Source organism: Mytilus californianus, unplaced genomic scaffold (assembly GCF_021869535.1).
Source record: "Mytilus californianus isolate M0D057914Y unplaced genomic scaffold, xbMytCali1.0.p SCAF_5, whole genome shotgun sequence".
NCBI lineage: Eukaryota > Metazoa > Mollusca > Bivalvia > Mytilida > Mytilidae > Mytilus > Mytilus californianus.
The window spans coordinates 49,890,644-49,903,881 of record NW_026262701.1 but is presented as its reverse complement, the minus strand read 5'-3'; the positions used below and the strand labels follow the sequence as shown (position 1 = coordinate 49,903,881).

The 13,238-nt window shown below is 31.5% G+C and overlaps 1 protein-coding gene across 1 annotated transcript in view; it reads right to left on the bottom strand.

The window, feature by feature from the left end:
- LOC127702426 (macrophage mannose receptor 1-like) overlaps positions 1-10,654 on the bottom strand; it is a 149,272-nt gene extending 138,618 nt beyond the window's left edge. The window contains exon 1 of the mRNA XM_052206624.1: positions 10,542-10,654. Within this exon, the coding sequence (XP_052062584.1) occupies positions 10,542-10,614 (73 nt within the window). The 5' untranslated portion in view covers positions 10,615-10,654. The remainder of the gene's footprint in view (positions 1-10,541) is intronic.
- Between the last annotated feature and the right edge of the window lie 2,584 nt (positions 10,655-13,238).

Below are 13,238 nucleotides of genomic sequence, written 5' to 3'. Positions count from 1 at the left end.
TTCTTAGCAAAGCAGCATATACCAATTTTAAAGTTTCTGGTTTAACAAAACCAGTAATTGAACCAACAACCTCCTTCACTGGCAAGCTACCATGAAATTGTCATTTTGAAGTTCAATCATAAATTTGCAGACATAATTAGGATTGATTGAATATTGGTTGCCTAATGTCTAGTGGCAAATATTTCATTCCTGTTCAAGATGAGAATAAATCAACAATAAAAACAATAAGTAGGTTCTGTAATAGAGGCCGTATATTAGATAGGGACAGAAAATCTACAAACGACTTCATTAAGAAGTACTTTGAAAAAAAAACACCTCCAAAACAAAATTATAATACAAGTTGATGTTTTATACACAGAAATGTCCAACTAAGTTACTTTTTAAGCCTATAAAGTTTCGGATAAAAAAGCAGAAACTAAAAATTTAATTGAAAATTAATTGTCAAACCTTTAAGAAGGGATATAACTTTACATGGATCAATTGTGAAAAACTTGCTTTTCAGAGAAAACTTACCTGAGGAATAATGTAGTTTTTATATGCAAAGATTAATAATCTACCGGCATGTCTACCTTCTTTTTCTCTAATTCATAATTAGATTTTTAATTAGATAATTCTCTGATAAAACATGTTACCTTAGGTTTAAATAATGAGTTTCTTTGTTTATAATGACGTCATAAATTAAATTTGCAACAATTTACCAATAAGGGTTGTGTGGTTGTTCAATACATTTTCATACTCGAACTTCAATTTAAAAAAAAACATAATAAATTAGATGAGTGGTTGGCCTTAGTGCCTTAAGTTTTCTTTTTTAGATACTACATTCACACTTTACCAATTTAGACGCAACCTTTAGAAAAGATGGTGCCCTGGTATGGGTTCTTGTTGTTTTTGGAATTACTATACGTTTTACACGAAAGAGCCTAGAACTTTTAACACAGCCAAACACCAGAGTTGAAGACCTAGGCTTCTACGCAAGCAACAACAAATGAAGAAAACAAACTTAATTCCTAAAAGCTATTATGTTTTAAATTTAAAATGGCCGAAACCGAAAGTAACAAAACTTTTAACTTGTTAAATTCAGAAATTTAGGAGTGGTCTAGCCATCTTAATCCTATTGAGTCAGAGTGGAGACATCACACAAAACCTATGTCCCATAAAATATCTATGTATTTGCTGTTTAAAACCCGTGAAGTTAAACCAAGAGGGGATTCAGTGTGAAAATTGTAAATTCTGGTTCCACATAAAATGTATTAAATTATCGATTCCAGAGGACGATAAACTCCATTTCCGTGGAAAGCTGCTACTGCCAAACATACATGCTACCTAATTTTTCAAACTCTTTTTTTTGCGGCTACCTAAACATCAACAGCCTACGTAATGAACATGGGCATTTTAAAGACTTACTAGAACGAAATTTGGTTGATTTATTATTTCTGTCAGAAACCAAAATCGACGAGTCTTTCCCTGATGCGCTATTCATGGTAGATAATTAAACTTTATGAATATCAGATAGAAATCAATTTGGGGTAGTGTTCTTGCCTTTTTGATATCAGACCTAGCTGGAGATATGAAAACACGACTAGAATTTAAAGAAATCGAATCAGTTGGGGTTGAGGTAACATCAGGTGGACAGAAACGGTTCTTCTGTGGTGCCTATAAACCACCAAATATGTCAGACAATATTTTTAATACTGTCTTTAGTTATAAACTCTTAACTCACAATATGATAAATACATTCTAATAGACTTAAATTTCTATATGCTAGACTGTGATAAGAGTGCAGTATTGTTTGATATCCGTGATATATTTGATTTGATAAATAGTTAAAAAACTTGTTTTCCAAAAATAGCTAAAATAGCTAAACCTAATCTTTCTTTTATCACTGGGACCTTTAAACCTCTTCTAAGAGAAATATATCACTCATTGATTAATTTACCTGTGTAAAACTAAATTCTTCTAGAAAGTGAAAATACATGTTTTCATTCATAAAACTGCATGTAATGTTGTATTTATTCAATATTGATAATATAGTTTCAGTCTGTTTAATATAAACAGTGATTTAATTATAAAAAGTTGATTTCGGACAAATTTTTTAGCATTGTTCCTATTGAAATTTGCATTTTTTTTTGTTTTTGTTTAGTTATAGAATACATTAAAGAAGTCCTCAACTTAAACATCGTCATTTTCCAGTTTTTATTTGTCAAATACAAAAAAACAAAAAACAAAAAAATTCTGGTGTGGTAGACAAAATTGTCTGCAGTGTCTGTAAATTCCAAACACTGCTGTCTGAGTGTCTCATGTCAGAATTATATTCCTGCTTGATGCTTTTTCTGCTTTAAACTTTGCTACCTGCTTTATGTAATATATGTTTATTGGTTACTTTCCTTTGCTATAAATTAATATGCTAATAATAGTGCTTTCTGCTCATGTATTTTAAAATTTTGCCAAAACCTCATTGCTTTGTTCAAATTGTTATACATGTGCTTGTGACAAGTAAAAAAAACAGACAACACAAGGATTGAAATGTAGAACGTCATCAATTTCATTATGATTTCCCTAAAAAACTAAAGTGTTGCTTTTCCTTTTTAAAATCACCCCTTTCAGCTCATGAAATTCTCAGAAAAAAGGTGTACTTCTTCTACGGTACTTTTGACAATCAAAGTAATCAAATACACCGATGGAATTTAAATAGTATTCTCTGGTATTGTGACGGGAAAATACTTGACATTCATCACTCGTGCATTGAATTCAGAAAGATAATTGTTTTTGGTTTTTTTTTTTCAGTTGATAAAACAAGCTTGTCTCCCTAGATTTACTTGTAAATGGTTGATTTTGAGAGTATTTCTATGTTTAAACATAGGCATGTGTCATGGTGTGTAATTTGGCTCATAAGTTTGTTAGTGTTGCTTTGTATAAAAAATATGTTTTATTTTAAGAAAGAAAATATTATGTTTGTATTTTGTAAAATTTTTAATTAATTTTGGTTTGATTAATTTTACCTATGCTGTGGCAAGTACTCGACATGTCACAGTTTGTTAAAAATGATTTGTTTGAAATATTAATTGTAATAAGCATGTCACTAGGATAATTTAAGTTGTTATCAAAACATTATAGGATTAGGCTTTGTTAATTAAATTCTATTTTTGCTAATGAGAGTACTATTTACATGTCGAGTCACATTGATTTATTTTTTGGTTTTAGTATAAATAGCATTTTTAAATTTTGGAAAAGCAGTCAGTGTTTCGGAATCGTAACCTCTCACTACTCATGTCATTATACTGGACCTACAAGACTGTCTACCAGTCTACCAGTTGACGGTGTAGTGTTGAGACAAAATTTATCTGACTCACATTTTTACTTTGGCAATTTCTATTTGAGAATTATTATAATTTTTAGACTTTTACATTTTGTTTTGAAATTAAATTCATTTTATGATTTAGTAGGCATTTATTTTATATTTTACATTTTAAAGAGAAATTGTTTTACTTTGGATTAGATATTTAGACTTTATACTTTGTACCATAATTGGAATATTATTATTATTATTTGGCATCGTTTACTAAATGATTGTTATCATCATTCATCTTAACTGTTATCGCTAATTTAATTATGAAAACCTTCCTTGCGTTTTAGCTATGCCTATCGGAACATTAAGTCTAGCGATAGACTGACCCCCTGTCCCTTGGTTCAAGTACATACGAGTTAGCTCCCCCTTATCTTACAGTGCTCTGGACTTTGGTGACACATGCAATTTTTCCAAATCATCTTAGGTCAAATATATATACAGAAGATGAACAGTTTTATTTCATTTTCATAAAATTGTATTCAATTTCCCAAAGATGGAGGAGAATTTCTCAATATTGATACAAATTCTTTTGATATTTCAATGTTTAGCAGCCGAGTTACTGAATTTTAATTTTTCCTTTTTTTCCATTACATAATTTTGACATGATGGGAAGTAGAAATCTTCAAAGGAAGGTGTAGAGTATTATTTTTTGAAGTTTGACTGAATAATTTCCAGAAAGTGGCATTGAAAATTCATTTATTCAACAGCAAAAATTAAATAACTAATTTTTATTTAAATTGGTCTTTATTCTTCATTGTGGACAAAATTCCTGTATTCAAATACATGTACAAATACCTTACACTATTAAATAGCAATATAATAAGCAGGGTTTGATGCTAAGAAAATATAGCAGTAGCCAAGTGTGTAACCAAACAAAATAATTAAGTAGTCCACTGAAGAAATAAAGGGCCCACATGTTAGCGTTAGCGTTGGCCTGTTCTTTAATCCGGAACGGTAAATTGTTTGTTTACCATAATGGCATTTAATCATTGGGTTCCTTGATTCCCTTGCATATTCAAATTGTACTAAACCAGAGTTGCAGACATGTAATTTAATTTGAACATTTAATTGGAAGAAAAAAAAAATCAAAATTCACATTCATATTCAAGAAGGTTATTGAAAACAGGGAGTTCATTTTCTGATTCACCAGTTGGTTCATCCACATCAAATAAATAATAATCATGAGAATATTGTTCCATTTCAACTTTTCGATAGGGTCAGACAACCATGGCCTTTCTTGTTGCCATTCCTTTTGAAATTGTCTCGACCAATTAGATAATTAGTAACTTTGGTAATATTTTGTTCTGTCTTGTTCGCTTTTCCTTTAAGGCGGTACGGGATGGTAAAGAAAGTGTTCAAATTGGTCTGGCGAGACATTTCGCCGACCGGATATTATGATTGAAGTATAATAATGTTAAGAGAAGGGTGTATACGTTTCACTACAAGAAAAGAAACAGTGACAGGGAAATTTTCATCTTCAGATCTATCACTGCTTAACTTTATTCATCTTCTTTTAAAAATAGAATAATCACAAAAGTTTAGTTAAGCAAGGTGAAGTATCAAAAGTGCTCTGGATACAGGAGTACTATTTCCAGGACAAGAAGGAGCATACGCGAAAACTTAGTAAACAAGATTAATTAGAAATATATTGTTGAAATTTCTGGTTTTTTTTAATTTTTATTTACATTGAAAAAGTGGGTGACAGATTGAATTTTTATTTGCCCACACTGGGATTTGATATTCATTCGCCCAGTGGGCGACAAAGATGGAATTTTATAAACAAATTGCAGAAAATGCCCAGGTTTGAGTTATGCATGTGTGTTTATTATTTCCAGCAAATAAATTATAATTGCATCTCAAATTAACATAAATTATTGACTAATATCAAATGATTATAAATCCGATTTTACAAGAAAAATAGACCCTGCATGCGTTTTTTATAAATAATTAGTTTTTTATCTTTTCCTTGCAAAAATATGCATCTTTTTCATCTTTAAGACACAATTTACATAATAACTGTATGTAGTGTAGAACAAAAGTTTCTATAGGTATACTAATGAGGTCAATAATTGAAAAATTGTGTATTAAGATATAAATTGAGCAGTATAATAAAGTGTCTATTCAACTTGCCTATTAGGAAAGAATTGGAATAATAGCATAAATGTGGAAATCAACTTTGATATCAATACACATCTTCAACCAAATTTTATTCAATAACTTACACATAGATGTAAGAAGATGTGGTATGATTGCCAATGAGACAACTCTCCATCCAAGTCAAAATTTATAAAAGTAAACCATTATAGGTCACAGTACGGTCTTCCAAACGGATCATGCATATAAAGATATAGTTGCGGAATCCTAGCTCATATGTCCTTGTGATATTTTTTGAAAATTTACGGACCATGGCTAATAAAGATAAGATACTGATAAACAAATTTTCATAATTCTTATCAGCTGAATAAATTTGGTATTATTACTTTTTCACATTAAATCATAAATAGTTATTCATTATAAACTTTGATTTACAAAAGAAATTTAAACGCAAGTGTTTATCTGAAATAAAGCAGCGGTTCGACCAATATTTTCTTAATTCAAGGGCAAATAACATGTCAAAAGTTAATGATGATTTAAATGGTGTATAATGTTAATATTAAGTTTCTGCAAGTAAAAAAAACACATAATTAGTTAGAATTCATTAATAATTTAGAATTCTGCACCAACTCAAAATCCGGAGTGATTACATAGATCCATCATGGCTGATTCAAACAACCATCAGAAGATTCTCGGATCAACCATCTACTATCAAAATGTATCCCATCTCTTTATAAATCCGAAATTTACACAATAACTAGCTATTCAACGAAATAAATATTTAAATCAAACATTGAATCTGAATTAAACAAATTCTAGATAAAAACTTACCAGTACGAAAGTTTTCCCCAATCTAAAGAAATATTGACAAGACGAGGATTAAATATCTTGAGTGTTTAGCACAAAAAAAAACGATTCCCACGAAAACTCTAAATGGCTTAAAATAGAAACAGGGGATTTACGACATGCTTAAGTTACACAACCCATATACGTTGCATACCACAGAACACCCAAATTTATCACAAAACTACAAAAAATACAATAAAACGACCAATATCTATAGTAGATCATTGAAATTAGATCTACTCGATATAATGCAAAACTATTAATTCAGAATTATCGTCAGATCATATGTTTTTGTACGTCATATGAAAGGTTTTTTTTTTTCTGAGACGCCTTCCTAGGAAGCTAGGAAGGCGTTCAAGAAGAAAAAAAAGCCTTTTAAGACGTCATAATTATTTAGACTAGTACTATGCATGCTTTTTCAATGGAAATTGTGACATCAAAATGCATTCTAAATAGCACGAAAAAAAACCATAATACGAGGATATATTATTATTGTGACCAATGTAGAGTTGTCTTCCTTAAATTTTGGCGTATAGAACAAATATTAAATAATATTGGACTGCAATACTATCAATATTAAAGAATTTTCTAAATATTCTGCCGATATTTTACCCAAAGGAAGTTACTTTGAACTAGACATCATTGAGATGGGAGCCATCTCTGGGCGCCCCGCTGACCTTGAACTTTGATCTAGGAAGTTGTACAAACGTTATGACACACCCTCTGGTGTTGGTAAATATGCATACCAAGAAAAAAGTATGAAATTATAACGGTTCTCTAGATATAGAGCGGACAAAATTTGTTACGGACGGACGGACGGACGGACAGACTGATCACTATAGGGCGACCAGCCACTAGACGGGACCCTAATTTATCAACACCTTATCGCTATTTGTCCGCCATTACTGGACATCACAAAGATTCCCGTAAAATTTTGACGCCACAATGCAAAAGTGATTGTGGTATGACGTCAATAGTTCAAGAGGCGCAGATTCTCGGGTCAAGCTGCGCAGATTTCCAAATAGCGATAAGGTCTATAAATGTCCTTCCCTAGATTTAGATATTTCAGTTTAACACGGGAAACTTTTACGACAAAAGAGACGATTGTTATTCTTCTTTTTTGGACGCTTAATTATGTTTCTTTGGCACCATCTTACGATTTTTACATATCTGACTATGGGGGAAAAGGAAATGTCAACAACATATATGTGGATAATACATAATCAGAAAAAGCTTCTTATTTCTTTTCATCCATGTATATCTTGCAACAATAGTTCCTCATTCCATAAATTATTCTTTAGTAATACGATACTAGTATTTCTTTTTAAAGAATTATCAAATACGATAAATATTAGTACAGGTAAATTGACGCAAATGTATTCCTTAAATTTACGCAATTGATACCTTTGAAAAATAATATATGGCGCAAATGATACATTTTGAAAAACGCAATTGGCGCAAAAAATACATTTTGAAAAAAGCAATTGGCGCAAAAGTACTTCTGCCATCGGATTGACACGAGTATTAAATGTCAATTACTTATTGATTTGAAATTTGATAGGCTAATGATCAGTTGATAGTTGTTTAGAGTGAATCATTGTATTATCTCAATTTTCAAGATCAAAACAATTTGTGAATGTACATACTTCATGTGTCTTTAAAAGGAATAAAGTCAATTTTTTCTGTCCATTTCTTTCAATTATTAGATGACATTAGCAACATATTTTTTAACCGCTAAAATCATCAAAATGTCGTAGTGCCGTCATAAAAAATCTTTCTTACTTATTTTACGTCTTCGTACAAAAAAAAATCAAAACGATGATTTTAGGAATAACCAGGCAATTTGAAAGTTTTCATGTATATTTCTATGGAAGTTGTCTTATATAATATTTGATGTTCAATTCTTTTGTGTGAAACTTAAGAAATCACTACCTTAAAATATACTAATAATGATCGTTAGAGTAACACAAAATATGTATCTCGTTCCATCGAAATTTCAAAGAATTGTGAAAAAGGATATATATTTCGGTATTTCGACGGGTGTTTTTGTCCAGAATAAAGTACAAACACATCTTCAAACAACGTGTTACATCAAAATAACATATGAAAAGTATTGTTTTCCCCGTCCCATCGAAATTCAAAGAATTGTGAAGTAATATATGTATTTCGATTTCGGTGTTTTTGCCCAAAATAAAATACAAACACATCATGTAATGTCAAAATATCGTCGGAAAAGTATTTTATCCCATCCCATAGAAATTAAAAGAATTATGAAGTAAGATTGTTATTTCGATATTATGGTGTTTTTGTTGGCCTTGTGTACCTACAAATTATCGCAATTGATAAAAAATAAAATTAATATAATTTTAGCATCTTGTATATAAAGAATAAATGTCTCAAATGTACTCCAGAACTATGATATTCACCGCTTTACCCGTGTGTAAGGATTAACGGGTAAAGCGGTGAATATCATGTTATAAAAAATTGATGCTAGTTTGTAATTACGTCCAGTGGCATATATTTGATGCTTCGGGCTGTCTTCTTTCTAATTGATAGAATTTTTGAATAAAATATAAGAAGATTGCTCATTCATAATGCTTTCTAACTCGTACTCATTTTCTTGCAAACAAACAAAACAGACCAGTAACTCTACTCATCTTAGACACTTTCCCTTCCTATATAAATATTTTGTTTATGATTGAATAAAAATTCTCATCCGTGCGAGACCCCCATGGGTAGTCAAGGTCGTTAAACACTCCCTTCTGCCAGAGACTCTAAAATCTGTTTAAAAAATCGTGCTATAGGATAAAATTATACGAATTTCTCAGTTTGAAAAAATCCCAGAAAAATCGTGTTTCTGCATAAAACTTTTCTAATTTTAGTAAACTCTGTACTAAGTACCCAATATGGCCAAAGACTTCATATAATAATCGCATTGCACCTTTAACATCTCCCCATAGTGTATGAGGAACATTACTGTTGTAACATGTGTTTATGGGTTTTGAACTGATTCTCCCAAGAACCTTTCTTTTCCATTCAATTACGTGGAAGCACTATTTGAACACTAGTACACACAATATTATACAACAATTAATGTCGTAACTAAACAAAAAAGTACTCAAGAGACAATATCAAATTAACGATTTCACATGTTCGATCAGAACGTTGTACCATCCAGCAAAAATGCAAAGTAGAAAAGAATACTGCACAAATAACAGTATTGGTCATCTACAAATTGTATAAGAACCAATATCTTATGACAAAAAAGACACTTTACTGGATAGGGTTATCTAACTGACGGACAAACAGACAGACAGAATGGCGTACGAATAGTCGGTCAAACACAAATATTCATAACTTCATTATTCTAAGTGTAGGGTAACAATACTTAGAACAACAATACGATATTTAAAGATGTATATGATTGACAATTAAATATTACTTTATGACTTCTTTTTTTCCCATACGAATAGTTGTTCTGGCCTCCTGGTGTCAGAACCTCAAAGTACACTCACATCGCTGCATTATGCTATAACTTCAAGAAATAACCCAAAGACTTGTTTAAAAGAGAAAGAATATACAAGGAGACTGTAAATCAAATGATCGCCGAAAGATTATGCAGTCTCTGAACCCACGGAACTACACAGTGGCAGAAGGACAATACAGATATACAAAACATATGTAACAACTGATGTCAGGAATATGACAGTTGTTTTTCACTTGTTATGTTGGTTGAAAACGTTTGATTTTTTCAGTTTATATGGACTTTCCCCTTTTCGAATTATCTTGAAGTTCGATATTTTTCTTATACTTTTTAAAAATATATATTGGTAAATGTGACCTAAATTCTTTCGTCAAGTTTTCAAATCACAGATCGGGAAAAACCATTAACTTATGTTCGTTTCTAATAATACGTCCTTGCTATATCTTGTATTAACGCTTTGTTCATGGTATATTTTAAAATGTCCGATCGGTAGCTCTTTTATCGAAACTTCAACTCTAGTGAAATTGAGAGAAAAAAGATAGATTCAACTCCTTTGGTGCTTCAGTTGACGGAGAATGTGTGTTCCTACATGCATTCTATGGTTAATTCCATATTGTTTTCATTTGATATAGTGTACATGTACATAATGTATTTGATTAAATCAACAATTGTCACTATATATAACTTTGTTGAATGACAGTTGCAAACTAAAAGAAAAACAGACATGTCATTAAACTTAGTATTTAATTTTTCACTGTCAGAAGAACTTACCACTAATAATAATTGCGAGAATCACACAGATGAACGCCTCCCTTTTCATCCTCACAGATAGACTGTTATACATAATACATACAAGTAGTGAAATAACTCTTTTAGCTGTTGTCCTTTAGATGGAAACAGGTACTTAACAGTGAAAATAAATGTAAGATAATTAATCTGAACCTACAGTACGATTCGTTAAAATATTTGAGATGTTCTTCCTTCGTGTATATCCGTGTTTGTCGGGACTTTGAACAACAAATATCAGACCTACTCAAGTAAAGGAGCAAAAGCACTTGTTATTGCAAATTCAACCACTTGTGTTTGAAACATTCATTGATTCTGTTACAGCCCAAACTCTAAGGTTGACAGGCACGTTGAGATATAATCATCTTGACCCCCTCTCCTCCGCAAAGCAACAAAACTTATGCCAGAAGAAGTGATCGGTTGGAAAATGGATATTAAATCGGATGCCTTATGTAGGGATAGTGTCTCGCACTCTGCGCGCCAAAGAAACCGTGCATAAACTATTTCTGAATCAATGATCTATAGGTGTCCTGTCGCAAAGCAAAGGTTTTGTTCCTATCCGATATATCCTCTTTTTTAATGGCAGTCCAATATTTCTACCCTACGTACCGATCAAGCGACTTTGCAAAAATGCTTACAATAAGATTAAAAGCAATTTGATCTCGTCCTGAAGTACGTGAATTATTTCCCACTGACATTTAACAAATAACAGTCAATCATAACAACAAGTTTATATCACAAAGAGAAAAGAAGAAGATACCAACGTGACAAGATCATAAGTCGAAAAAAAAATGACAAACAAAACAAATCGATTGAGCGTCAGATGAATAGTGTACTTACTTATTTTATCATTAACATTAAAAGCTTTTAGTTTATCGATTGATAGCAATTTTTCGCAACTGACAGGGGTGGTGGGTTAAAATGTATTCGCTTACTAATCGTTTCAAACTAGACTTAAATGTTTCTTTTTTTCTTTAATGAAATTATGTACACCTTTCGATATAAGATCGATGGCTTGGTTTATATATCAGCATGTTTTAAGTGTTTTATTTACTTTCCATTACTTGCATGATAAAATTTTATTTAAATCTGCCAGTTAGTATTTAAAATCGCCAGACCAGCGGAGGAAACAACCATTAACATGTTAACTGAATTATTTAGTTCCCTTGCTGTTAAAAGTTATCGAAGGATTATAATTTAATTCGCCAGACGCGTGTTTCGTCTACATAAGACTCATCAGTGACGCTCAGATCAAAATAGTTATAAAGCCAAACAAGTACAAAGTTGAAGAGTACTGAGGACCCAAAATTCCAAATAGTTGTGCCAAATACGGCTAAGGTAATCTATTCCTGGGATAAGAAAATCCTTAGGTTTCCGAAAAATCAAAGTTTTGTAACAGGAAATTTATAAAAATGACCAAATAATTGATATTCATGTCAACACCGAAGTGCTGACTACTGGGCTGGTGATACCCTCGGGGACGAAAGGTCCACCAGCAGCGGTATCGACCCAGTGGTGTAAAAAGTTATCAAAGGTACCAGGATTATAATTTAATACGCCAGACGCTCGTTTCGTCTACATAAGACTCATCAGTGACGCTCAGATCAAAATAGTTATAAAACCAAACAAGTACAAAGTTGAAGAGCATTGAGGACCCAAAATTCCAAAACGTTGTGCCGAATACGGCTAAGGTTGTCTATTCCTGGAATATAGAGAATATAGGGATAAAGATATAGGAACTTTTCTGAGTTTAAGAATGTAAGTTTTCAATGTCTGGTGCTATTTACAATACAGATTAAGATGTCAAATACTTAGTGCTGACTATTATAGTAGCCTTCAGACCTTTTATGCATAGTGTTTAGAAAGTGTAACAATCTTTGCATACTAAAGAACCCATGAACTTACTATATGTGGTGTCAAAAGATGGTCAGCTAAACTTTTAGAACTTACCATCTTGTTTTGAATTATTAGTTGTTTATTGATTATTATTTAATCCTAAATATACAATATATTTGCAGTTAGACATTTAGTAAACAAAATCCATCCTCGGTTCAACCCTAACATAATATATGAATTTTGTATCACATCAAGGAAGTACTTTTAAAATGTTCCGTAACGGCTTTCGGCAAATTTCAACCAATAAAGACTTCTATAAATATTCTTTTTATCCAAACACCATCTCTGACTGGAATTTATTACCTGAAGCAATAGGTATGTCTGAAACCCTGGAATCCTCCAAAAGTGGCATCTCCACTCTAACATTTGAAGGATCCACACCAACTGATTAAACCACCATAGCTACTGTACATAATGTTTATATGTAATAATAATTTTTAATAATTATTATTGTAGATTATTTCTATTATCGAGTTGTTAATAGTAATTTTAATTAAGTCCATATATACATAGCACACAAGTACGTTACTGGAATTTTACACTCCTACGTAGGAGTTTACTCCCGTATCCGGAAGAAGAAAAAGAAGGCTTTATCGTGTTTCCCGAAACTCTAAAAAAATTCCATTTCTTATAGATAGATCAGAAGTCGTCCACCATCTTGTACTGGAAAATAACAGTAAAAATCGGCATAGATCTTTAATGAAATGTGCAAATTTTGAGAGTGGAATGCATTTTATTTGTAAGACTTTTTCATCCAGATGCGAACAAAATGTGTTTAATCATAAC